The sequence below is a fragment of the Trichechus manatus genome, unplaced genomic scaffold, assembly GCF_000243295.1.
Source record: "Trichechus manatus latirostris isolate Lorelei unplaced genomic scaffold, TriManLat1.0 scaffold00050, whole genome shotgun sequence".
Lineage (NCBI taxonomy): Eukaryota > Metazoa > Chordata > Mammalia > Sirenia > Trichechidae > Trichechus > Trichechus manatus.
The window spans coordinates 3,143,967-3,168,472 of NW_004443986.1; the positions used below are offsets into that span (position 1 = coordinate 3,143,967).

Below are 24,506 nucleotides of genomic sequence, written 5' to 3' on the forward strand. Positions count from 1 at the left end.
GACGTCTTTGAATTGTGGTGTTGATGAAGAATATTGAATATACCATGGACCGCCATAAGAATGAACAGGTCTGTCTTGGAAGAAGTACAACCAGAATGCTCCTTAGAAGCAAGGATGGCGAGACTACATCTTACATACTTTGGACATGTTGTCAGCAGGGATCAGTCCCTGCAGAAGGACATCATGCTTGGTAAAATACAGAGTCAGTGAAAAAGAGGAAGAGCCTCAATGAGATGGATTGACATAGTGGCTCCAACAATGGGCTCAAGCATAACAACGATTGTGAAGATGACACCGGAGCGGGCAGTGTTTCATTCTGTGGTACACAGGGTCGCTATGAGTCGGAACCAACTGAGGGCACCTAACAACAACAACAACATGCCAGTTGACAAGATGTATTGCTATCGTAGATACTTAATAAAGTGATCATGAATTAACAGAGGTGAAGGCAGTGTCATTTAAACATTTTCACAGTTCTTGCTTTTGGAAAAAAAATAAGCTTATTGAAATTCAGGACTGGAAGACCGCCCCCCCCCAAAAAAAAAAAACTGTCCAGATTTTCTTTTGCATGCATATATTTATAAAGTTTATTAGTATTTCAAGATTCCTGTAGAATAAGTCTTTCTAACCTGACAAGACTGTCAACTGTAGTACCTGTTTTCTGAGATGAGCAGATTTTATTCTCTCCCTTTATTCTCTCCTTTCATTTTTCTGTACTTCTCTTTTAAATCTTTCACTTTCTTCTCTCCTTCCTTCACTCATTCATTCAAACAAGGCCAGGAGCTTAATTTTAAAACGTCATTCAAAATGGTGCCACGTCATCTGCCGGGGCCAAGAACCGTGAGGTGTTGTCACATTTCTCTCTGCCAGCGTGGATCTACGGGGACCCCGCCCTCTCCTCTTCACCTGCTCCCGGCTAGACCGCGCCGAGGGCGCTGTCACAAGCTCAGGCCTCCGGTCCCCTCCCCCTAGCCCCGAGACCACCCCGCCCCTCCCGGATCCCGGCTGGCAGAGCGCAATTATTTGCATATTCCTACCTTTGTTCCCTGCCGTCCGCCAATCAGCGCTTGGGACGAGACTGGAAGGGAGGGGGGACTGGGCGGGGCTCGGGCTCGAGCTCCGGCTCCGGATCTGGCTGCGGCTGCCGGAGGTTTCACAGCAGGTCGGAGCCGCCGCGGGCGCGCCGCGCACTGCAGCTTCAGCCACAGCGGCCAGCACCGCGCGCGCACTGCTGCCTCGCCTGGGCCAGGCCCCCAAAACAAAGACAAAGCGGCTGCCTGGTAGGCTCTACAGAAGCTGAATTTACCTGCAGCTGCCGGGAACCACAGGCTTCAAGATGGTTTGCGGGGGCTTCGCGTGTTCCAAGAACTGCCTGTGCGCTCTCAACCTGGTCTACACCGTGAGTATCCAGAGCCCGCCCTCTCCCTGCCTAGAGGCTTTGCACCTGTTCGGAAGCTCCTGGCCTTGCTTGCGTGGCCAGCGACTCACTGGCTTCACCCCGGGCCCCTCTCCTGTCTTCTCACGCTCTGCGCGCCCCCAGCCTCTCCCTCCGTCCCCTCTGGGACTGGGAGCCGGCGCTTGTCGCAGTCTCTTCCTTTCCGTCATTGAAAAGCGGCCGTCTTTTTGGCTTGCTCGCCGCGTCTCTGCCACATTGCTCCGCCCCGCCCCCTCACCCACCGCCTTGTTTTTCAGTCTTTTGACTCTTTCATCCCGGCCCCTTCTGCTGCTCGCTCCTCGCTTCCAGACCCTTCTGGGGCTGGTTTGGCGGAAGAGCTGCCTCGGGTTTGAGGGCAGTTTTGCGGCATAGCGTGATCTGAAATCGGCAAGGCGGCATATGGATCGTGCGCGTCTGGGTTAGCTCTACGTGCTCTCGTGATTTTAATTGAGGCCATCCAGTAGTTTCACAGGATATCCGCTGCTTCCTTAGTTTGTTTTGTGCTTACATAAAGGGATATTATATTTTTGGTTTTGCCAGTTCTGCTCATACTTGATGGTTTCTCTGTGTGTCTTCCCCCTTAACAGTATCTTAACTCTTTGAAACTAAGTCGTTTCTTCCCCTCCTAGCCAGCTTGCCCCTTTTAATTTTAATACCACAGGCTGTTTGTGATTTTTAAGGCGCAGTTCTGGGTGAACAGGAGGGTGGGGAGGGCTGGTTGACGTTCGTTGATTGTCTTTCACGTCCCAGATTTTACATACATGATTTGAGTTTGTCATTCTGACAGCCTTCTGAGGAAAGGGACATGGTCTAAATTTTATATATAAGGTAACAGATCAAAAATGGTTTTTAATAAGTTTAAATAGCTGGTAGCTGGCGAGTCAGGAGTGGAACCCAGGCTTTGGAATCTAGGTCTTTCCACAGGCTGCCTCTACAGGTCGGAAGAAACTTCCTCCCTGGTCATCATCCCTCCATCGCTTGCTCCCTTATATAAATACACCTGGCCCTTTGCAGCACCCACCCTGAAAACAAACCCAGCTTCCCTGCATTAGCAGAGAGCTAGGCCATCTGTGCAAGCTTAGATTACATCTCTTGTGGTCAGCAGGAGAGAGAGGCTGGGTCATTTTACCATCACTGTTCCTTTGTATGTGAACCTGCTTGCAAAGCTTTGACGGCAAGGCAGAAACTGGAATAGAGCACGCTTTTCCAGCCAGTTAGTAGGAATCTGATCAACATGGTCACTAATGGTAGACTTGGGAAAAAATTTTTAGAACACCTGGTAATACCGCTCCTTGTAATTGGAGATCTCCATCAAGTTTCACATTAAAATCCACCTTTGTCTCGCTTGAGGCATGCTTTATTAATAAATGCTGACCAGTTCTCCAGGTATTTTATTAGCATGAATGGCCTGATTAGAACTTCACATTGCCCATTTTGTGCCTTGATTTCTGGTTTTTCCCGTCAATGATTTAGTCATCCCTTCACCAGACGTTTAATCTTACAGTGTCCGTTTACACACAGTAGAGTGTTCTGCTTTGTATCCTTACTTAACTAAAATGTCTACATAGATTAATGTGCAATATATATTTTTTAAAGGCAAGCTGTTTTTTAAATCTAGTTCTGTTGCTTTCAAGACATACCATTTCTAGTTGTATTTACTGTTTCAGGAAAGCAAGGAGAAGGAAAGATGATTCTGTTGGGACATGTTACGGCTGTTTAATAATCTATTCTAAATTTTGACCTTCAAAGTGTGTTCTGTTGATTTTAATAGCTATGCAGTAAAACTTAATTAATTTGAGATTCATGGGACTATAAAAATGGTTAGCCCTTTTAAATCTTAGACCTTTTAGACACCGCCCTAAAATGAATTAATGACTACTTGCTTCTTATACATTGTGAATAGGCTTAAATAGGAATAGGCTCAGCAGTTTAAATTGGAGGCAAATGATAGATAAAAGTTGGATCAGGTCTTAAATAGATGCTGAAAAATTACCATGGCTATTACTTACTTCGATTCTGTATCTTCCCTGGTCACTTCTGCATTTTAAGGTGGGAATTGTGAGGAGGTGGTTACAGGCAGAGTGGAGGTTCAGGACTTAGGTGACATTTCATTTCTTTTTAAAGTATGAACAGGAGAATTCTTTGTAGATATCACTCCCACCCTGGTCACTGCCTCTAAAATGTGCTCAAAGCTGAAGGATTAGGCCTGAGGTCATTTCTAAAAGTTTAAGTGAAACAAGAATTGCATATGGGAGCTGCAGGTGTAAGGCCATGACTTGCCTTGTGTTAAAGTATTTTCCTGAGAAATTTAGGCTTTTACCAGCTCAATTGTTGAGAGTCAGGTGACTTGCTAATGAGCCTGAGATTAGCGCTGGATTCATGATCTGTCCAGAAAGTGTGTCCTGAAAGCAGGTTGGAAGGAACATCACCAAACTTGTCATGGGATTATCACTAGGCCAGAGGTTAACAGTTGATTTATTTGTTATTGTTTTATGGTTTGACTATTTTAATTCACAGGAACTCTAGAACTGAACAGTCGTAAGTTAGTGTAGTGTATACAAACAATTGTAAATATGGGAGGGAAGGGGGAAATGACAGTTGCTTTATCCATCTTCATAGTACTGTAAGAGAGAGAATGACTTGCGCCAGAACTTCCTACATTTGAAGACACTTTTATTTATTGTGCAAGGCAATATACATGGTCCTGAGAATATAGCAGTGAACCAAACAGGGCTTTACAATCAATATGCCTTTATGAAGGCTTTTTAAAACAAATTTTTATTTACTACCTTGTCTGCATATCTCATGAGTTTCATTTAGCCAATAAGCGTTTGCCTACTGTGTGCACTCTACTGAGAACTGTAGGGCATAATGAACACATGCAAAGCCAAATGCATACCTTGTGAAGACAGCATCTACTTGGGAGACGAGGTGGGAAAGTTAAATGCTATATAAGGAAAGGACTGACTGCAAATGCTATAAAAGTTTAGGACTAGGGGAGCTATTTGTGGGTTACAGAAATTGAGGGAAGGAAGGAGGAGTAGTTGAACTGAGGAAATGTAGGAATAACGTGGGTCTTTTTAATACCAGTTAAGATATAAATACAAATTAAAGCTATTTTGGGAAAGTGGTGTAGGTTATTTTTAATAGTTTATTTTATAATGAATATTTTGAAAATATATTGACAAATAGTGAAAAGCTTAAAAAAATTTACTCAGTGATTTGTGAGGAATTTTAGGAAATATGAAATAAATATGGTATTAAAATGTGTAACATTCTTAAAGCTCTATGTCTCCTTGTGCCTTTTTACCAGAGAGGAAAGCTCTATTTTTTTTTTTTAAGAGGAAATTAGCTTTATTAAACAGAACCAAACTGGGGGAAAAAAAAATCAAAAATATATTTACCAGAACTCTTATGAGTTACACTGATTTGTATCATAGTAATAAATGTATATGATACATGTAGTAAATAAATAAATAAATATACATCAGTATTCGTATATATGAATGGTTTTAATGAAGAATATGTGAAGCAGAAAATAAATTGTAGTCTTAAAATTAGGAGGAAATTTGAGAAGTTGCAGTTTTGTTTCTTTTTCAATGTGCATTCTTATTTCTAAAATCTTTCTAAGTTTTTTTTTTGCAGTTTTTTCCTATACCTTTGGTTTTTTGAGAAAAATTCCTATGCAGCATCAAAAATTATACTGATTTGCATTGATTCATTGATTTACATTTTAACATCTCTGAAGTAGGGATGTATCTTATAATAGAAAAATATGACACATCTATCAGATTAAAGGAGCACTGGTGGTTAAGCGTTCGGCTGCCAAACAAAAGGTCGGCAGTTTGAATCCACCAGCTGCTGCTTGGAAACCCTTTGGGGCAGTTCTCCTCTGTCCTGTAGGGTCACTGTGAGTAGGAATCAACTCATGGCAGTGGGTTTGGTTTTTAGTTTAGATGAGATTAAAACAAAAACTTTGTCCATAGAATTTATGGAGAGAAAAAACACTGGATTCAGGAAGAAAACAACTTTGAGTGTCAACTCTGCTTTGTTGTTGGTTACCATTAAGTCAGTTTGGATTCATGACAACCCCATAAGTAGAACTACTCCAAAAGGTTCTCAAGGCTGTGACCTTTCGGAAGCGGATCACTGGGCCTGTCTTCCCAGGCACCCCTGGATGGATTTGAACCGCCAACCTTTTAAATAGTAGTTCAGTGCTTAAGTGTTTGTGCCACCCAGGAACTTGAAATTTAACTTTGGGCAAACTCCTTACATTATTTGAGCTTCAGAGTCTTCATTTATAAATCGGTGATAATATTTTCCATTTTTTTCCTCATGGGGATGTAGTGAGGATGAAATGAGAAATGTGTATAAATACTTTGTATGCAGTACAGAAAAAAACTGTTATAGCCTCAAGTGGAAAAAGTTAAAATTTAAACTTCTGAACTACAAAACTACATGTTATAATGATAAAAGTTTTCAACCTACTTCATTTCTAACACAGGCTGATCAAGTCAAGCAGGCCTTAGGAGTCCATACCTTCAAAAAAGAAATTCTAATTGTTAAGGTTGTAAGAAAAAATGAAGCACAATAATTATAAATTTGGAATTATTTACCTGTATTTTTTTTTTTTTAAGTCCTAACCTGGTCATTAAAGTGCTGGAAAACTATAAATTTTTTTTCAGTCTCAACTCCAAAATAAATGAAAAACTCTAGGACTTCAGTCAAAGAAAAATCTGCTTAACTGTAATTGCTTTCAAATTATTGCATTTGCCTTTTTTCAAAACTCTGATCATGATTTTTCAAATTATTCAGATTTAATATTTGAATATGTGGTTAGGTTGGGGGCATCTCTGTGACCTTGTTCAAACTACTTCAGACTACTCAGTGAATTTAAAATATTTAAGTGGTTGCTGAATATTGAATTACAAAAACGATTCACTATTTACGGAACTTGGAATTTTCTTATGATGCTATTATGCAGATATTTATAATCTCCCTTTGTGACTCTGTCCTGTGGGGTCACTATGAGTCAGAATTGACTTGATGGCAGTGGGTTTGTGACAAATATGTTCTTAAAATTTCTCAACTTTTGATTAAAAAATAGGGTAACAAAAATGTGTCACTTATGCCATTTCTGAACTGAAATTAGCTTTTTGAATTTTCACAGAGTTTAACAAAATAATTAATAAAAAGCATTTCCAAAGAAAGAAACAGTTAATTTTGGGGAAAATTTTTCCTAATGTCTTTCATCCCGTATTTTAAAAGCGTGATTAGAAAATCTCAGTGACTTAATTTACGTACAGTTTTAGGTGTCATCACTTCAAACACATTTGAGTTAGTGGCACAGTCAGGATCTTCCTTCTTCTCACATTTCACCTGAATTCCTTTCCAAGCCTTTTTACCAGTATAAGAAGAATACTCCAAAACCACTTGAAATAATGGGTGAAAACTCTAGGAGAATAAACCCAAATTCTTTAGCGTGCCATTCAGCACATCTGACCATCTGCTAACCTGCCATTTTCATCACTTTGTGTATTTCGGCCTGGTAGAATTCCCCACACATTTTGCCCTTCTTGCCTGTCTTTGCCTTATAATACCCTTATCTGTCATTGGAAAGTTACTCTATAAAGCCTATTTCTTCAGTCAGAATGAAATCTTTCCTTTTAAAGTTTCACTTGGGAATCTTAATACTTGAATGTCACCCGGATTTATTCACATTCAGAATTCGGCATGAGGAGGAAGGCTTGGCTTATGATTGTTGTTTTTTAAAGCTACCTAGCTGATTCTGAATTACAGTGAGGACTTGGAGCAGTGTTGTAAGGTTTTGTGTTAGTTTATCTTTGCCATTGAGCATGTCAAGACTACGTATTCTAGATGGTTGTGTGCCTGCTTTTTCCACTGCTGGACTATTACCTCTTCTTGGCAGAGAGAATAGCTGTCTCTTTGTTGCATCCTTCAGTGCATAGCATTTTTTTTTAAACACTGAGCCTATGTTTAAATACTTGTTGAATTGAATGTGTGGAATTGGCTGCCCGCCTTTCCACCTGTTCTTCAGAGGTACAGCTAACTTAAGGAAAACTTGCGTAAAAATGATACTTTGATATTTTTTTAAGCCCACAATTATCCGCGTTAAATCCAGAAGGAAAAACAGATATTTTAAAACATGAAAGTTAGCATTAGATTAAAAAATATTAAGAAGGAATTACTTTTATCCTACTGTCTTAGTCATCTAGTGCTGCTATAACAGAAATACCACAAGTGGATGGCTTTAACAAAGAGAAATTTATTTCTTCACAGTAAGGTAGGCTGAAAGTTCAAATTCACAGGGTCAGCTCCAGGGGAAGGCTTTCTTTCTCTGTTGGCCTTCTTCTAATTGGTGTTGCCCCGGACTAGGAGCTTCTCTGCGCAGGGACCCTGGCTCAAAGGATGTGCTCTGCTCCCAGCACCGCTTTCTTGATGGTATGAGGTCCCCAGCTCTGCCTGCTTCCCTTTCCTTTTATCTCTTGATAAAACACCCCAGGGAAACTCCCTTTACATTGGATGTGCCCTGGGTAAAGGTGGTGTTACAATCCCACCCTAATCCTCTTTAACATAAAATTTCAATCACAAAATGGAGGCCAACCACACAATTCTGGGAATCATGGCCCAGCCAAATTGATATACACATTATTTGGGGGACATAATTCAAACCATGACACCTATCCTCTGTAAAATCTGATGTATTTCTTGAAATATTCTTTTTTCTTCCACTCTTGGCCAACTTTTAAATTCCTCTGAGGGTTTCCTCCAGGTTTTCTCATGAACAAACCCTCTTCCGATAAACTTGTACTAGACTCCTAGTTGACTGGTGTTCTTTATTGATATTATTGGTCTAATAAAAATATAAGAAGAAACCAAATCATTTTCTTTCTTTTATTAATTTAAAATAATACATACTAACTGAACACCCATAGCAGTGAACAAAGTAAAAACCAAAACGCTGCCTTCATGGAGCTGACATTTATGGAAGAAGACAGATGATAAGCAAATAAGTAAGTACATCACATTAGAAGCTAAAAAGTGCTAAGGAGAAAAATAAACCAGGGTAAGAAGAATGAAGAGACAGTGAGGTAAGTTGGGGTGGAGGGAAGATGAGTGTACAGTTTTCTGTATGGTGGTCAGGACTGGCCTTCTTGGAAAGATAGTATTTGCACAAGGACTTGATGAAGATGAAGGGCAAATATCTGGGAATGGTGTTTCAGGTAGAAGGAATAGCCTGTGAAAAGACCCTGACACAGAGGAACATTCCTGGTTTACTTACAGTGTGACTAAAACAGAGTGAATGAGCGGAGGAGTGAGAGAAAATGAGGGCAGAGAAGTTATGGGACCCAGGTTATGAAGGTCCTTGAAAGCACTGTAAGTACTTTAACTTTTACGCTGAGTGAATGAGGAGTCACTGGTGCATTTAGGCCTGAGTAGTGACATGGTCTGATTCTCAATTAAGTCTGGCTGCTGAATTGAGAATGGATTATAGATGGCAAAGGTAGAAGAAGTGAGACCAGTTATGAGACTATTTATTGCATAATTTAGGCATGAGGCAGTGGAGTCTTGGATTAGTATGATAGCAATGAAAGTAGGAGAAATAGATTCTGAGTGTGTTTTGAAGGCGAGGCCAACATAATTTTCTGATGGATTGAATATGGGGTTTGAGAGAAAGAGACAAGTCACAGATTAATTGTGATTTATGGCCCAAGCATTTGGCAAAGTAGAGTTTCCAGTAACTGGAATGGGAAAGACTGAGGGTGGAGCAGACTTTGGGAGGAAAATAAGGGGGTCAGTATTAGATGTTATGCCAATCAGATATCCAAGTGGAGATGTTGAGTAGCAATTAGAGTAACAGCACTGGAGTTCTGGGGAGAGGACTAGCTGGAGATTTAAATTCAGGGATCCATTCAGCTTAGAGAAAGGAACTTGAAGAGTTGACTGGATGAAATCACCAAGTGAATGAGGGTAGAGAAGGGCAGTGGTCCATGGATTGAGCCAGGGGCACTCTTAATAAAAGGTTTGGCAGATGAGGAGGAACAAGCAAAGGAGCCTGAGGAGGAACCAGCAAAGGAGCCTGAGAAGGAATGCCTTGTCAGATAGGAGGAAAACCTGATACAGGTGGGTGTCCTAGAAGTCAAGTGCAGACTGTTTCAAGGAGAAGGGATTGAACATGTGTCAAATGCTACTAATAAGTAAGATGAGGACCAGGAGTTGGTCCTTGAATTTAGCAATGGAGGAGTCATTGAAGAGAGCAGTCACCTTTTTATTTTTCTTACGGCAGGCTATAAGCCTCTCAGCAGTAAGGACTGAGTCTCAATTATTCCTGTTTTCCTGAATACCCAGCACAGCCCTGGCTTCTGGTCAACATTGCATTTAGTTAATTGACTGAAGGAATCAGTGCGGGGCTTCTCTGCTCACTGCCAGTGGCCTGGCTTTGCCTACAGCTCCAGTTCTTGTCTCCCAGAATTGCACCAAAGAAGGAAGGAGTGTGGTGGGGCTGAAGCTTTGTTGGCAGCTGCGTGTGCCACATCAAACTAGTTAGCCTTGGAAAATGATGGGTCAGGTCCCTTACTTTCAATTCTTTTATATAATTTCTTGCCAGGAGATATTATGTACTATACATTTTTTGCCAACTAAGTATAAAAGCAAGCTGCTTTACACCATGGAGAAGATGAAGAAGAAAAATGTTTGGCAAGAGCACTTGAGGCTTCCTTCTGTCGTTTGGAGAGTGAGAATAAAACAAAGAACTGAGTTTTTGGCTTCAACACTAAATGCCTGGATATTCAGCAATATCTAGATTTATAGAATTTTAAAATTTCCATCCAGATGTTTGGCATCATAGAAACACGTTTGATCACCTCTGAATTGCTCTTCAGTGTTCTACATTAAGTAGACGTTCAGAAGAGAATTGAGTGTTCAAGTGTAATTCCTCATTGGAAACGTTAAAGCATTAAAAAAAAACCCCAAAAAACGAACTCATTGCCATGGAGTTGATTCCAACTCATAGTGACCCTATAGGCCAGAGTAGAACTGCCCCATAGAGTTTCCAAGGAGCAGCTGGTAGAGTCCAACTGCTGACCTTTTGGTTAGCAGACAAGGTCTTAACCACTGTACCACCAGGGCTCCATTAAAGCATATAGAGGAAGACAATTTGGCGTCTTTTTTTTTTTTTTTTTTCACGTATCTGTAGATACTATATTAAATTTTGGTGGTGTAGCCCCACTATATCTTATTACTGTTTCAAATTTGCTTGCCCTCCACCACCATCATAACTTCCTTCTTGTTTTAGTGCTGAAACAAACATTTTTGAATCATTTAACTACAAATCTAACCTAGCATTTTCAAATGTTCTAGATTCTTCTTTCATTCTTCTGATGTTCTAAAGTCTACTTACCTTGGTAGAATATTGACGCTTAAAAAATGTAGTTGTGTTAACAATATTGAAAGCTTTCTTTTTTCATCTTGTTTTTGAAATGAGGTGGATATTTGCTGAAAGAATGAAAATCTTTTATGGGTTATATAGAGAAAGAATAATCTGGAACATCAATAGGCTGGATTTCTTCTCACCAAATATTGTGTAGGTTGGAGAATAAGTGTCCTTAAAGCATAATGAGTTCTTCATTCAACATATATTTTGAGCACGTCTTAGGTGTCAGACAGTTAGCCAGGTACTAGGAATACTGCAGTGAACAAGATCAACTTGTGTTTTTTGATTGTATGGAGGTTAAGGTCTAGAGAGCTCAGAAGAATTCACAGTATGGCTGGTGGTGGGGAATTGTGGCTAATGAATCATCTCCAGAGGTAATCAAGGCCCCCCCAGCCCTTCATATCCTGGGATTTGTCTGCTTAACAGTTTGGACTTTATCCTAAAATTAGAAACAGGATAGCTAGCATGGGAATGACCTGATCTGATTGGCTTTAAAAAAAAGACCACCAAATTAGTTAGTAATAGAGTTCAACACAGGAGGCCCTGGGTGGTGCAAATAGTTAAGCTTTTGGACTACTATCCAAAAGGTTGGAGCTTCAAACTCACCCAGAGGCATCTTGGAAGACAGGCCAGGCAGTCTGCTTCTAAAAGGTCACAGCCTTGAAAACCCTGTGGAGCAATTCTACTCTGCACATGTGGGGTTGCCATTAGTTGGAATTGACTCACTGCCAACTAACAACAACCCAGGTAATAGAAACCCAGCTACCACTGCTTAAAACAATAAGGCTTACTATTTTCATGTAACAAGAAGTCAGGCATGTTACCAAGGACCCAGACTCCATCTATTTTTCTGCTCTGCCATCCGTGGCATGTGACTTTCTTCCTTAGAGTCATCAGATTACACCTGCAACTCCAGGCATCACGGTTTGTTCCATGCCAGAAGAGGATGGTGCTGTAAAATGCTTCTTCTTGCAAAGCTTTTTCCTTTTTTGAAATAGTTTTATTGATGCATTATTAACATACAATGAGCTGCACATATTTGAAGTATAAAATTTGATAAGTCTTGGTATATATATAAACCTGTGAACCTATCACCACGTTCAAGATATTGAATGAACATATCCATCGCCTCAAAAGTTTGTTCCTTCCTTTCTCTCACCCTTAACCCCCCACCCCCAATCAGCAGACAACCACTGACCTGCTCAGCAGTAAAACTTAAAAAAAAAAAAAAAAAAAACCCCATTGCTGTCAAGTTGATTCTGACTCATAATGACCCTATAGCACAGAGTAGAACTGCCCCATAGAGTTTCCAAGGGGTGCCTGGTGGATTTCAGCTGCTGACCTTTTGGTTAGCAGCCGTAGTTCTTAACCACTATACCACCAGGGTTTCCCAGTAAAACTTAGGCTGGAGTTAAATCTAGTTTAGGGAGGGTGTTTGCAGAAAGAAGATGCCCTTAGGACATTTCTCCAGGCTCACTGATTCCCTTCTTGTATTGGCCTTAGAGTAAGAAGTTCAACTGAAAGGGAGTGTTCATGGTTTTTAAAGCCTATGATAAGGTGAAAGATTTAAGGTTCTTCTAGGTAGGGAAGGTGGTCACAGTGGCGAAGGTGGATAGGGTCAGTGCAAGTTTGCAGGTATTAAAAGATATATAAAAAACCACATGCAAGATGGAGCTTTTATTAGTCAGAATTCTTTATGGGTTATAGATGAGCTTAAAAGAATGTGTCGGCTATAAACCTGGGACATCCAATAGTTGGATAATCAGAGATGGCTGGATAAAGAGGCTCAGAAAAGGCCAGAGCTCTCTCCCTCCTTCTGTCCACTTCTCAACTTGCTTGCCTCTGCTTAGATTCTTTTTGAGGCTAGATATCTCCACGTGCAAGGTGGGCACAGGCAGAACCAACTTAGATTGTCCTTATAGCTTGCTGTGCCAAAGGAAACCTTTTTCCCCCTCCCAATATCCCTGTATCAGATTTAGAGACATACTGATTGACCCTGTTGGTTTATGAACCAGTCACTGTGGACAGGAGGACGGGCAGCCATCTTTAACAGAGTTGAGTCTTGTGTCTGCTGCTGGTGGTGGTTGGTGGGGGGCAGTGAGGCACTGTGATTAAGGGTCTCACAAGAAACACATGTGCTGGGTTGCAAAAGCAACATGTATCTACTACAAAGGTCATTCGTCCTCAAGGCGGCCATTTGTCTGACCTTCAGTTCTTAATTTTAGAATATTCTGGCATTCCTTCATCATTTGAAAGGTGTAGTGTATGGGTTTAATATTTCAACACTTATGCTCGACTGTAAGGAATATTATACACCACATCTTTTTTCTTTAATATCATTGCATGTATCCATCCAAAGGTGCACAAACATGTTGATTAATTTTTAAGATTTTTGTTTGCCAGAGTAGTCTCTAGAGAATCTGTAGGGTCACAATGAGTCGGAATCCACTCAACGGCAATGGGTTTTGGGTTAGAGTATTCTCAAAGATTAAGACTCCTCATCCCAAGTAGAATTTCTTGCTGCCCAACTCAAGGCAGTGTACTCTGTGCCTGTGTGTGAATGTAGGTGTATGTGACAAAATTTCTGGGTTGAGTTAAAGAAAAATAAAAAGCACAAAATTAATAAGCTAGCATTTGGTGCTTAATGAATGGAAAGGTCATATGAGCAAAGGACTTTTCTTCCTCCCCTTTACATATCACTATGCATCCAGGTTTCATGGGCAAATAAGTTAGAGAGATGTGATTCAAATGCATATTGATCTGACTACGAAGCCAGAACTACTTTTTTTTTTTAATGAATGATAGTATTGTCCTTAGTATTACATCTTAAATTTTAAAAATTATTTAAGTATGTGGCTAGGCACTATGATAAGTCCTTTAGGGAGAAAAAAAAAAAAAAAAGCTCCAAGAGGAAAGCTGAGTTCAGTTACAGCACTAACATTGTATTGTCGGATGTCACCTTGTTGTTCTGATTTTCTCAGCTACAAAATGAAGGGGGTAGACTAAGATCACCAGGCAAGTGCCTTTGTGCCTTGGTGTTTTGTGGGTTTGTGCCATCTCCTGAGCCTTAGCTGAGAATCTCTATGCCCCCACCCCAGCACCCCCCTGTTTCTGCATCTCTCACAGAATCTACTCCTGTGGGAACCAGTAGCTGTGCCGCTGCCTCTGTCTCTTGGGCCTTGCTTGAGGAAGCCATGCCAGTTTTAGATACTTTCATAATCTTGCTTTGGTCGGCCTTTTCCATTACAGCTCTTTTAATCCTAAGGCTTATATGATTCGCTTTTCTTTGTTCTAAAGAGAAAACAGGAAAGGTTGGAGCTTCCTGGCTTATAAAAGCATCGCTATCAATGAGTTAACAGATCCATAATCTGTTTTTTATCAGCACTCTGTCTCCTAAAGGAAGGAAACTATTTGTAATAGGTCTAAATTTACTTTCTATTACAATTAGTTTCATACGGAAACTGTTGTTATAATTGAACAAAGGACTCTTGCAGTTCCTTTGTCTACCAGTGATGTCAGCTTTTTAATTATGCAGTTAGAATTAATTTTACTTGAATCAATAATTTTTAGATTACTAGTTTGGAAAACCTCATCTAATCCCATTCTCTTCAAAATTACAAACCAACTAACTATAGCACACAATTACCACTCCTCAGAAATAAATTGTATTTCATTATCATCTTTAAAAGGTTCTTTTTTGGTAGAAGCTAAACATTGATAATGACATTTAATTGGAGGCATATTACAAATCTTTAGGTGCTATTTCTAATTTAAAAAGTTAATTATGAATATTTTGGGGAATTTTGTTATTATAATGTGTTAGAAACACCAGTCACATAAGGAAAACATTTAGGTACATTGTTTTCAATTTTTATTTAATTAAAAAAAACACAAGTTATATTTTTGGAGGTTTATCATAAAATTGATCCCCTCACATAAGTTTGTATTTGGACAGTTTCACTGTTGGAATAATCAATATAAAATTTGTTTTGGATTGGACAGTTAAATTATCACCTCCTGCTTTCAGCTTTCAGTTGTATACCACTTTGATTTGATAGCGCTTCTTTTTCCCAAATGGGAGCATATTATAGGAGGGAACGTGGCCAGCACTGCAAGGTACACAGATGGGAATTAATATGAAACATTTGAGACACAGATGATGAGGAAGCTATCTTGATTTTAGTAGCTGTTTGGGGAAAAGTAGGAGCTAAGACTGGCCGAGGAAAGTCAGACCAAATTACAGAGGAAAAGTAAAGCAGAAGAATTTAGAATTCGCATCCTAGTAAAAAAGGGGCTGTTAAAATTTTCAAGGCAGATTTTAATTAGGAAATATTTCATATGCACAGAAAATACTGTGGTAGACTCCTGTGAACCCACTAGCCAGATTTAACAAATACCAATGTTTTGTCGTGTCTCTCTCTCTTTTTAAGAAGTTAGATGTTAATGGTACAGCCCCCTTCTCATTTTCCCCTCTCAAAAGTAGTCACTATCTTGAAGTCAGCATCTGTCATTGCCATGCATTTTTATAAATTTATGACAATTTCATGTATTAATCATCTACAAAGAGCATATAGTGTTGTTTTTGTGTTTTAAAAATCTCTGATACAGCAATTATTGGTAGCACTGTAATTTTTCTCTCCTACACTGACGTCTAGGGCAGGGGTCAGCAAAGTATATAGCTCATGGGCCAAATCCATCTCACTGCCTGTTTTTGTATGGTCCAGGAGCTAAGAATGGTTTTATGTTTTTAAATGGTTAAAAAGAAATCAAAGGAAGAATAATATTTTGTGATATATGAAAATGAAGTCTCAGGTTCCATAAATAAAGTATTATTGGAACACAGCCATGCTCATTTGTTTATGTTTTGTCTATTACTGCTTTTGTGCTACAACAGCAGAGTTGACTAGTTTTGGCAGAGACCGTATAGCCTGCAAAGCCAAAAATATTTGCTATCTGGCTCTTTAAGGATAAACTTTGCCGACCCCTGTTTTAGTGGGGATGTCTTTATCTCTTGCTCTTAGGACATTAATACATAAATATTAAGCTTCTCTTAAGAATATATTCATATAGTAAAGATTTAGTATGCTTCCCAAAGTAATTCTTTAAAACTATTTTAAAATTAGAAGAATTTTGTGTATCAGATTATTCACTCTTTTGATCTTTTTGTTTCCAAGACTCAGGGAAAGAAATATAAAGTCCTGCCCTTGAATTTAATTTAATTAGGAAACAAGCATCACACTTAAGACTTGATGTTGGCAGATTACTCTGATATGTTGCAACTGTGGACCATCTTCAGCGTTTGGTACCCAGATGTAGTCAGCATGCTAAGCATAGCCCTCTCACTTCAGGAAGGCGAGGCCTGTCCTAGGCATCACCCAGCCCTTCTTCCTTCACACCTCCTTCAGGCTGCTGCCTTTTTCAGCTTGTGAAAGGAAATGCGTTATATTTGGATACCACAGTCAGAAATAAGCTAACTTGTGAAGGGGCAGAGGACTTTTTCTCAATCCAGCATAGTTTGAGGTTGTTAGAAGATTGTGAGTGAAGATATTAAAAATGAAATAGATGTAAATAGAGCTGCTGATGAGCAATTGAGAAAGTGAGAGACTAGATACATTTCTGGGCAGCAAAATTTGTGAGGATTTTTTCCTTCTGAAAACAAAAGCTTTCTTTGTGTACTTGACTGCAGTGGAGAACAACATGTACAGATAACACCACAGATGCATAGATGGATATATAGCTACCTTCGAGTTGACTCAGATTCATGCCGGCCTAATGTACAACCGAACTTAAGTGTTGCCCAGTCTTGCATCGTTCTCAAGATCGCTAGCATGTTTGAGCCCATCATTGTGGCTGTTGTGCCAGTCTATCTCACCGAGGGTCTCCCTCACCCTCACTGACCCTATTTCACCAAATATAATGTCCTCTCCTACTGATTGATCCCTCATGTTGACATGTCCAAAGCAAGCAAGTTGGACAGTGTTCAGTTGTGATCCATAAAGTTTTCACTGGCTAATTTTCAGAAGTAGATTGCCAGGCCTTTCTTCCTAGTGTCTCTTAGTCTGGGTGCTCCGCTGAAATCTGCCCACCATGGATAACTCTGCTGGTATTTGAAATACCAGTGGCATAACTTCAGTATCACAGCAACACACAAGCCACCACATTACAACAAACTGACAGGTGGGTGGTGGAGATAATGCCATAACTTGGTTCTGTTTTGCTATCAGTGGTTTCTTTTACTCTTAAGTTTTGCTTCTTTATAATAAATGGATAAAAATACTAACAGGTGCTATATTTGCCAATATTTAGCAGTTTTGCTTGTATTTCTGCATATGTAAGAACTTTTAGATACCATCAAATTTAAAATTTGTGTCTAATAAATTATGGCTACACATATCAAAAATTACATATTTGAGTAGAAAAAGATCCATTTTATATTTATAAAAATCCATTTTTATATTCATGAACAAAGTTATTAGGCCTTTAAATGGTGCTAGAAAGCATATTTTATATATTTTGATTCCTCCCGGTTGGTATTATATACTGTCAGATTGCTCCAGAAAATGGTTGGACCTCAACTGAAGATACTGTCTCCTTCCTGTTTCATAACTCCCTTCCCTTAACTCTCCCCCTAAAACCAGTTTCGGAAAAGAAAAAAAAAGTTGGAGTTGATTTTGACTGATACCTGTTTAAGCTACTGTCTTAGTCATCTAGTGCTGCCATAACAGAAGTACCACAAGTGGATGGTTTTAACGAAGAGAAGTTTATTTCCTTACAGTAAAGTAGGCTCAAAGTCCAAATTCAAGGTGTCAGCTCCGGGGGAAGGCTTTCTCTCTCTGCCTTCTCATCAGTGTTCCCCCAGACTAGGAGTTTCTCAGTGCACTCTGCTCCTGGCACTGCTTTCTTGATGGTATGAGGTCCCCCTGTCTCACTGCTCAGTTCTGTCTTTTATATCTCAAGAGATTGCCTCAGGATACAATCCAGTCTTGGAGATCAGGTCCTACCTTACTAACACAACTGCCACCCATCCTCCCTCATTAACATCATAGAGGCAGGTTTACAACATACAGGAAAATCACACAGTACCAGGAATCATGGCCTAGCCAAATTGATACACACATCTTTTGGGGGACATAATTCAAACCATGACAGCTACAACTTCTGTTAGTTAATTATAATCTTTATCATGGCATGCTATTTATTTGTTATTTTAAAGATGTAACTGAATTTTATAGGTAATGGCCTTTTTTGAGGCATGTGTTCTCTCTTTTCACTTGGTTTTGTTTTATATATATAAGAATTCATATATATATATATACACATATATACACACACTCAGAATGCCTTTTCACTTGAAATAGCTAAAATCTCTTGTATTCTTTTTATCTTGCTAAAAGTTTTAATGGATATTTGTATCTGTATCTATATATATTCTAGTCTATATTTCTATTAGAATGATAACAACATCTGAATGTCATTAATGTTAATATAATTTAAATTCATATTTACCTTTAAATGAATAAATAGAATAGATAATGACCTCTAAAGCAGTTCATTTCAGCAACAATTCAGTGAGCAATTTTTGAGTGTTCGCCAGGTGCCAAGTCCCGTGATAGCTTCTGGGAGCATTGAAAAGATGCGGGTCCTTGCTCTCAAGTTTCTCAGCCTCCTAGAGAGCCAAGCTGGAAAACAGAATGTGAGTTTGCTGAGGGGAGAAATAGAACCATATTCAGGGCACAGAAATTGCCCAGAGAAGAGAAAGAGTAATTCAGTCTGTTGGGGAGGAGGCAGGCATTGCCAGAGTAGTTTGCAATCCAGCTGAGCTTTGAAGGAAAGGTAAGTGATTAAATAGTGAAGAGACTAATGTATTGCACTGAGCTGTATTGGCATTTAGAAGCTTCACGTATGGTGTTACTTCAAAAGCTTAAGTAGCATGATCTCTGAGGCTCCATATTTTATAGATTATTGTTAGTTAAAAAAAAAAGTGTGACTGAGGGTTGATATAATTTCTTAAAATAATACTGTGCACTGCGATCTTGTATCTATTCTAGTATTTAGTATTAGCTGTCATTTGTAAGATACTAAATAGGTACTTGAAAAATGTTCTTGAAATTATATAAATTGATGCTGCTTCCCCTCATTTCCCTCCCCCTGCTTTTGATTGTTCTTGCAGTTGGTTAGTCTGCTGCTAATTGGAATTGCTGCATGGGGAATTGGCTTCGGGCTGATTTCCAGTCTCCGGGTGGTCGGTGTAGTCATTGCAGTGGGCATCTTCTTGTTCCTGATTGCCTTAGTGGGGCTGATTGGAGCTGTAAAACACCATCAGGTGTTGCTTTTTTTTGTATCCTTTTTATTATGTGATATTTACTCCATTAGGTTTGAGTCCTTATTTGCTATTGATTAGTATTTGATTGCTACAATTAATTTAAATTTATGATTAGGAAATTAAATGCCAGACAGCAACCTCTAGCAAGGGGTGTGTGTATTTGTTCAACATAGAAACATCTCTTAGGGTACAGTTATTGTATGTATACATATTCCTCCTTTTTCTTGTCACATCATGGAGAATATCTTCTTCAAGTTCAGTATAGTCCAGTTTATATATTGCAAATTCAGAATCACATTGAATTACTTCAGTGGGTTGCTTCTAGGACCTTTCCAGCATATTAATATTTGATTGGGAATTTCACAGTGTTTTTTTTTTATATTTAATCTCAAGAAAGCTTACGTACGCTTATCTGTACTTATTTCCTATTTTATAAATGTAAGAATTTATATTTAATTCTAAATACAATTCTGATAGATCTGCTTTTAGTTAAGTAATAATCATCAGTATTTTTCTATATGAAATTGTATCTACAGTGCATTATCAAAATAATAATTATGTATATGCCTTTCAAAAGTTATCAGTACCTCTTTTTTAATGTTATTTGAAAAGTGCTTAGACTATCCTTAACTTTTAACTCTCAGTACATGATTATTCTCTTACTTGTATTTATTGTTCAGTTCTCTGTATCCTGTGCTTGTTTAGCCCTGAACCAGGAACAACAGGTAAGCAAAGACTGTTTCCTTCTACTTTATTACACCACATAATATGAGTGTAGGAAAAGGAGGAGAAATGATTGGAATATAAAGCAATTTCCTCTTGCTCAGAATACCGTTTTTACTCTAAACATCATATTCTTTTTTCATTCTGCTAAAAGACATCCTCCACCTAGTCTTCTCCCACCATTATACAATGAAATGTTTGCTCCAGAATGTTAGTGGTCCCATTTTAACAATTAACTCTTTTCAAAGTCTAGTTTGTAGAGGAATATGGGCCTCTGTCTTGGGGCAGTGGAATTTTGTCTTGTCATGCTCTGAGAATTATGCCTTTGAACCAAGTACCTCTTTTAAATTGCATTTAAAAATTAAGACTGTTTCATTCTTGAAATAGAAATAGTGCCTTAATTTTTTTTTTGCAGATTGAGGGATAAGCCTTTGAAAAGAATGGCCTTATAAAGAATATTTATTTTAGGTAAACTCACTACTAAAGGTTACAAGCTCTAGCTTTATACATTTCACGTAGGGATTACACATTTTAATGTAAATATTAAATGCATTATCTAGGGTCAGCTTCTGGAAGTTGGTTGGAATAATACAGCAAGTGCTCGAAATGACATCCAGAGAAATTTAAACTGCTGTGGGTTCCGAAGTTTTAACCCAAATGACACCTGTATGGCTGTAAGTACAAAGAATAAAATATTTATTGGAGATGCATTGCGTGTAATGTTTCACCTGGAAGAAATGGAGTTTCTTATGCTGAATTGTATTTAAAAAATGCTTTCTATATAGTTACGTTATATATCCATGCACACAATTGTATCATTTGCCTGTCCGCAGATATCCACTCCCAAGAGTATTGAATATTTCAGAATCCTAATGTACACAGATGCTTCTAGTCATTGCCTCTAATTTCTTCCCATTCTACTCCTCCTAGATAGTGGGGTCACTAGGGAGATGCAGAGGGTGCCAACTGCATCAGCTGACACCAAAATGACTCTCTATACTGTAGTGAGAGCCTGCACCACACAGTTGGTGGCCAACTACCTGGACACCTGAGCTGAATCCATACAGGAGGAGTGGGCAGACTCGTGGGTTCACATACTTAGTGGCAGGTCTGGCCACCTGGTGGCAGGACGTTGGAGCCTCAGGGGCACCGGTAATCAAGCTAGCTCACATGAGCAGCCTATTTGGGCATATCAAAACAAAACAAGAAGCTAGGGCACAGTAAGCAAACATATGTAAATATAGTACCTTACTGAGGGCTCGGAGACAACAGTCAATATCAAATCACATAAAGAGGCAGACTGTGATGGCTTCAGCAAGCTCCCAAAATAAAGAATCAAGATATTTTCCGGAGGAAGAGAATTTCTTGCAATTTCCAGAGGCAGAATACAAAAGATTAATATACAGAACTGTTCAAGAGATCAGGAAGGAAGTTAGGCAAAGCACAGACCAAGCAATAGAGGAACTTAAAAAGATTAGAGAAGAGCATAATGACAAATTTAACAAGCTACAAGAATCCATAGACAGCAAACAGAAATCCAGAAGATTAACAATAAAATTTCAGAATTAGACAACTCAGTCAAAAGTCATAGGAGCAGACTTGAGGCAATGGAAGTCAGAATTAGTGAGACTGAAGATAAAGCACTTGACACTGACTTACATGAGGAAAAATCAGATATAAGGAATAAAAAAATGAAGAAACCCTAAGAATTATGTGGAACTCTATCAAGAGGAATAACTTACGAGTGATTGGAGTACCAGAACGGGGTGGGGGTGGGGGTGGATAACAGAAAATACAGAGAATTGTTGAAGATTTGTTGGCAGAAAACTTCCCTGATATTGTGAAAGATGACAAGGTATCCATCCAAGATGCTGATTGAACCCCACATAAGGAAGATCCAAAAGAAAGTCACCAAGACATATTATAATCAAACTTGCCAAAATCAAAGATAAAGAGAATTCTAAGAGTGACTAGGGATAAACGAAAAGTCATGTACAAAGGAGAGTCAATAAGACTAAGCTTGGACTACTCAGCAGAAACCATGCAGGCAAGAAGGCAATGTGATGACATATGTAAAGCCTCGAAGAAAAACAATTGACAGCCAAGAGTTATATATCCAGCAAAACTGTCTCTCTAATATGATGGCGAAATTAAGGTATTTTCACATAAACAGAAATTCAGGGAATTTGCAAAAACCAAACCAAAATTACAAAAAATACTAAAGGGAGTCCTCCAGTTAGAAAGTCAATAACATCAGAAAACAACCCAAGACTAGAACAAAGGACCGAGCAACCAGGTATCAACCCAGATAGGGAAGTCACAAAAATAAATCAAAGCTAAAACACTAAAAATAGGGAAACAGAGATGTCAATATGTAAAAGATGACAACATTAAAACAAAAAAGAGGAACGTAAAAAATCTAGCCACAGATTTTTCATATGGAGAGGAAGTCAAGGCAATATAAAGAAGTAAAAGACTGGTTTAAACTTAGAAAAATAGGGGTAAATATTAAGGTAACCACAAAGGAAACTAACAATCCTACACATCAAAATAGAAACAAGAAAAATATAAAGACTTAGCAAATACAAAAGCAACAACAATGAAAAAGATGAAAAGAAAATGCATAAAGAAAAACAACTCAGCACAGAAAATTAAGTGGAACAAAGAAACTCAGCAACACACAAAAAAAGACATCAAAATGACAGCACTAAACTCATACCTATCAATAATTACACTGAATATAAATGGACTAAATGCGCCAATAAAGAGAGAGTGGCAGAATGGGTAAAAATACACGATCCGTCTATATGCCGCCTACAAGAGACACACCTTAGACTTAAAGACACAAACTAAGACTCAAAGGATGGAAAAAAATATATCAAACAAACAACACTCAAAAAAGCAGGAGTGGCAATATTAATCTCTGACAAAATAGACTTTAAAGTAAAATCCACCACAAAGGATAAGGAAGGACACTATATAATGATTAAAGGGTCAATAAACCAGGAGGACATAACTATAATAAATATTTATGTGCCCAATGACGGCACCAAAATACATAAAACAAACTCTTAACAGCATTGAAAAGAGACATAGACAGCTTCACAATAGTAGTAGGAGACTTCAGCACACCACTTTTGGTGAAGGACAGAACTCCAGAAAGAAGCTCAGTAAAGACACGGAAGATCTAAATGCTACAATCAACCAACTTGATCTCATGGACATACACCAAACACTCCACCCAACAGCAGCCAAGTATACTTTCTTTTCCAGCGCACATGGAACATTCTCCAGAATAAGCCACATATTAGGGCATAAAGCAAGCCTTAACAGAATCCAAAGCATCTAAATAATAGAAAGTATCATTTTTGACCATAAAGCCATAAAAGTAGAAATCAATAACAGAAAAAGCAAGGAAAAAAAAAATCAAACACATGGGAACTGAACAACACCTTGCTTAAAAACTACTGGGTTATAGAAGAAATTAAGGATGGAATAAAGAAATTCATAGAATCAAGAATGAAAACACATCCTACCAGAACCTTTGGGACGCAGCAAAAGCAGTGCTCAGAGGTCAGTTTATAGTAATAAATGCACACATCCAAAAAGAAGAAAGGGCCAAAATCAAAACTTTAACCCTACAACTGGAACAAGTAGAGAGTAGCGAAAGAAGCCCTCGGGTGCCAGAAGAAAGGAAATAATAAGAATTAGAGCAGGATTAAACAAAATAGAGAATAGAAAAACAATTGAAAGAGTTAAAAAGACCAAAAGCTAGTTCTTTGAAAAGATCACAAAATTGATAAACCATTGGCCAAACTGACAAAAGAAAAACAGGAGAGGAAGCAAATAACCCATTTAAGAAATGAGATGGGTGATGTCACAACAGACCCAACTGAAATTAAAAGAATCATAACAGAATACTATGAAAAATTGTACTCTTAACAAGTTTGAAAACCTAGAGGAAATGGACAAATTTCTAGAAACTCATGACCTACCTAAACTAACACAAACAGAGGTAGAACAACCAAATAAACCCATAACAAAAAGAAAGAGATTGAAACGGTAATTTAAAAACTCCCAACAAAAAAAAGCCTTGGCCTGGACAGTTTCACTGGAGAATTCTACCAAACTTTCAGAGAAGAGTTAACACCACTGCTACTAAAGGTATTTCAGAGCATAGAAAAGGATGGAATACTCGCAGACTCATTCTGTGAAGCCAGTATAACCTTGATACCAAAATCAGATAAAGACACCACCAAAAAAGAAAATTACAGACCAACATCCCTCATGAACATTGATGCAAAAATCCTCAACAAAATTCTAGCCAATAGAATTCAGCAACATATCCAAAAAATAATTCACCATAATCAAGTGGGATTTATACCAGGTGTGCAGGGATGGTTCAGCATTAGAAAAAAATCAATGTAATCTATCAGATTAATAAAACAAAAGACAAGAACCACATGATCTTATCAATTGATGCAGAAAAGGCATTTGACAAAGTCCAACACCCATTCATGATAAAAACTCTCAACAAAATAGGAATAGAAGGGAAATTCCTCAACATAATT

At 38.5% G+C, this 24,506-nt stretch overlaps 1 protein-coding gene and 1 long non-coding RNA gene across 3 annotated transcripts in view; one reads left to right on the plus strand and one right to left on the minus strand.

Moving 5' to 3' along the window:
* The first annotated feature begins 1,162 nt into the window (after window positions 1-1,162).
* The window catches only part of TSPAN13 (tetraspanin 13), a 39,258-nt gene continuing 15,914 nt past the window's right edge, over window positions 1,163-24,506 (plus strand). Inside the window, exons 1-4 of one of the 2 annotated variants that reach the window (XM_004377423.2) lie at window positions 1,163-1,399; window positions 19,060-19,227; window positions 19,857-19,937; window positions 20,496-20,609. In XM_004377423.2, coding sequence (XP_004377480.1) covers window positions 1,337-1,399; window positions 19,060-19,227; window positions 19,857-19,937; window positions 20,496-20,609 — 426 coding nt within the window. In that variant the 5' untranslated portion in view covers window positions 1,163-1,336. The remainder of the gene's footprint in view (window positions 1,400-19,059; window positions 19,228-19,856; window positions 19,938-20,495; window positions 20,610-24,506) is intronic. The other variant, XM_023732278.1, reaches the window with a different exon arrangement.
* On the minus strand, window positions 13,775-18,462 carry LOC111820782 (uncharacterized). The gene is made up of 2 exons (XR_002824296.1): window positions 18,427-18,462; window positions 13,775-14,180 (listed from the first exon to the last, which is right to left on the minus strand). It is a non-coding gene; the product is annotated as an uncharacterized LOC111820782 (long non-coding RNA).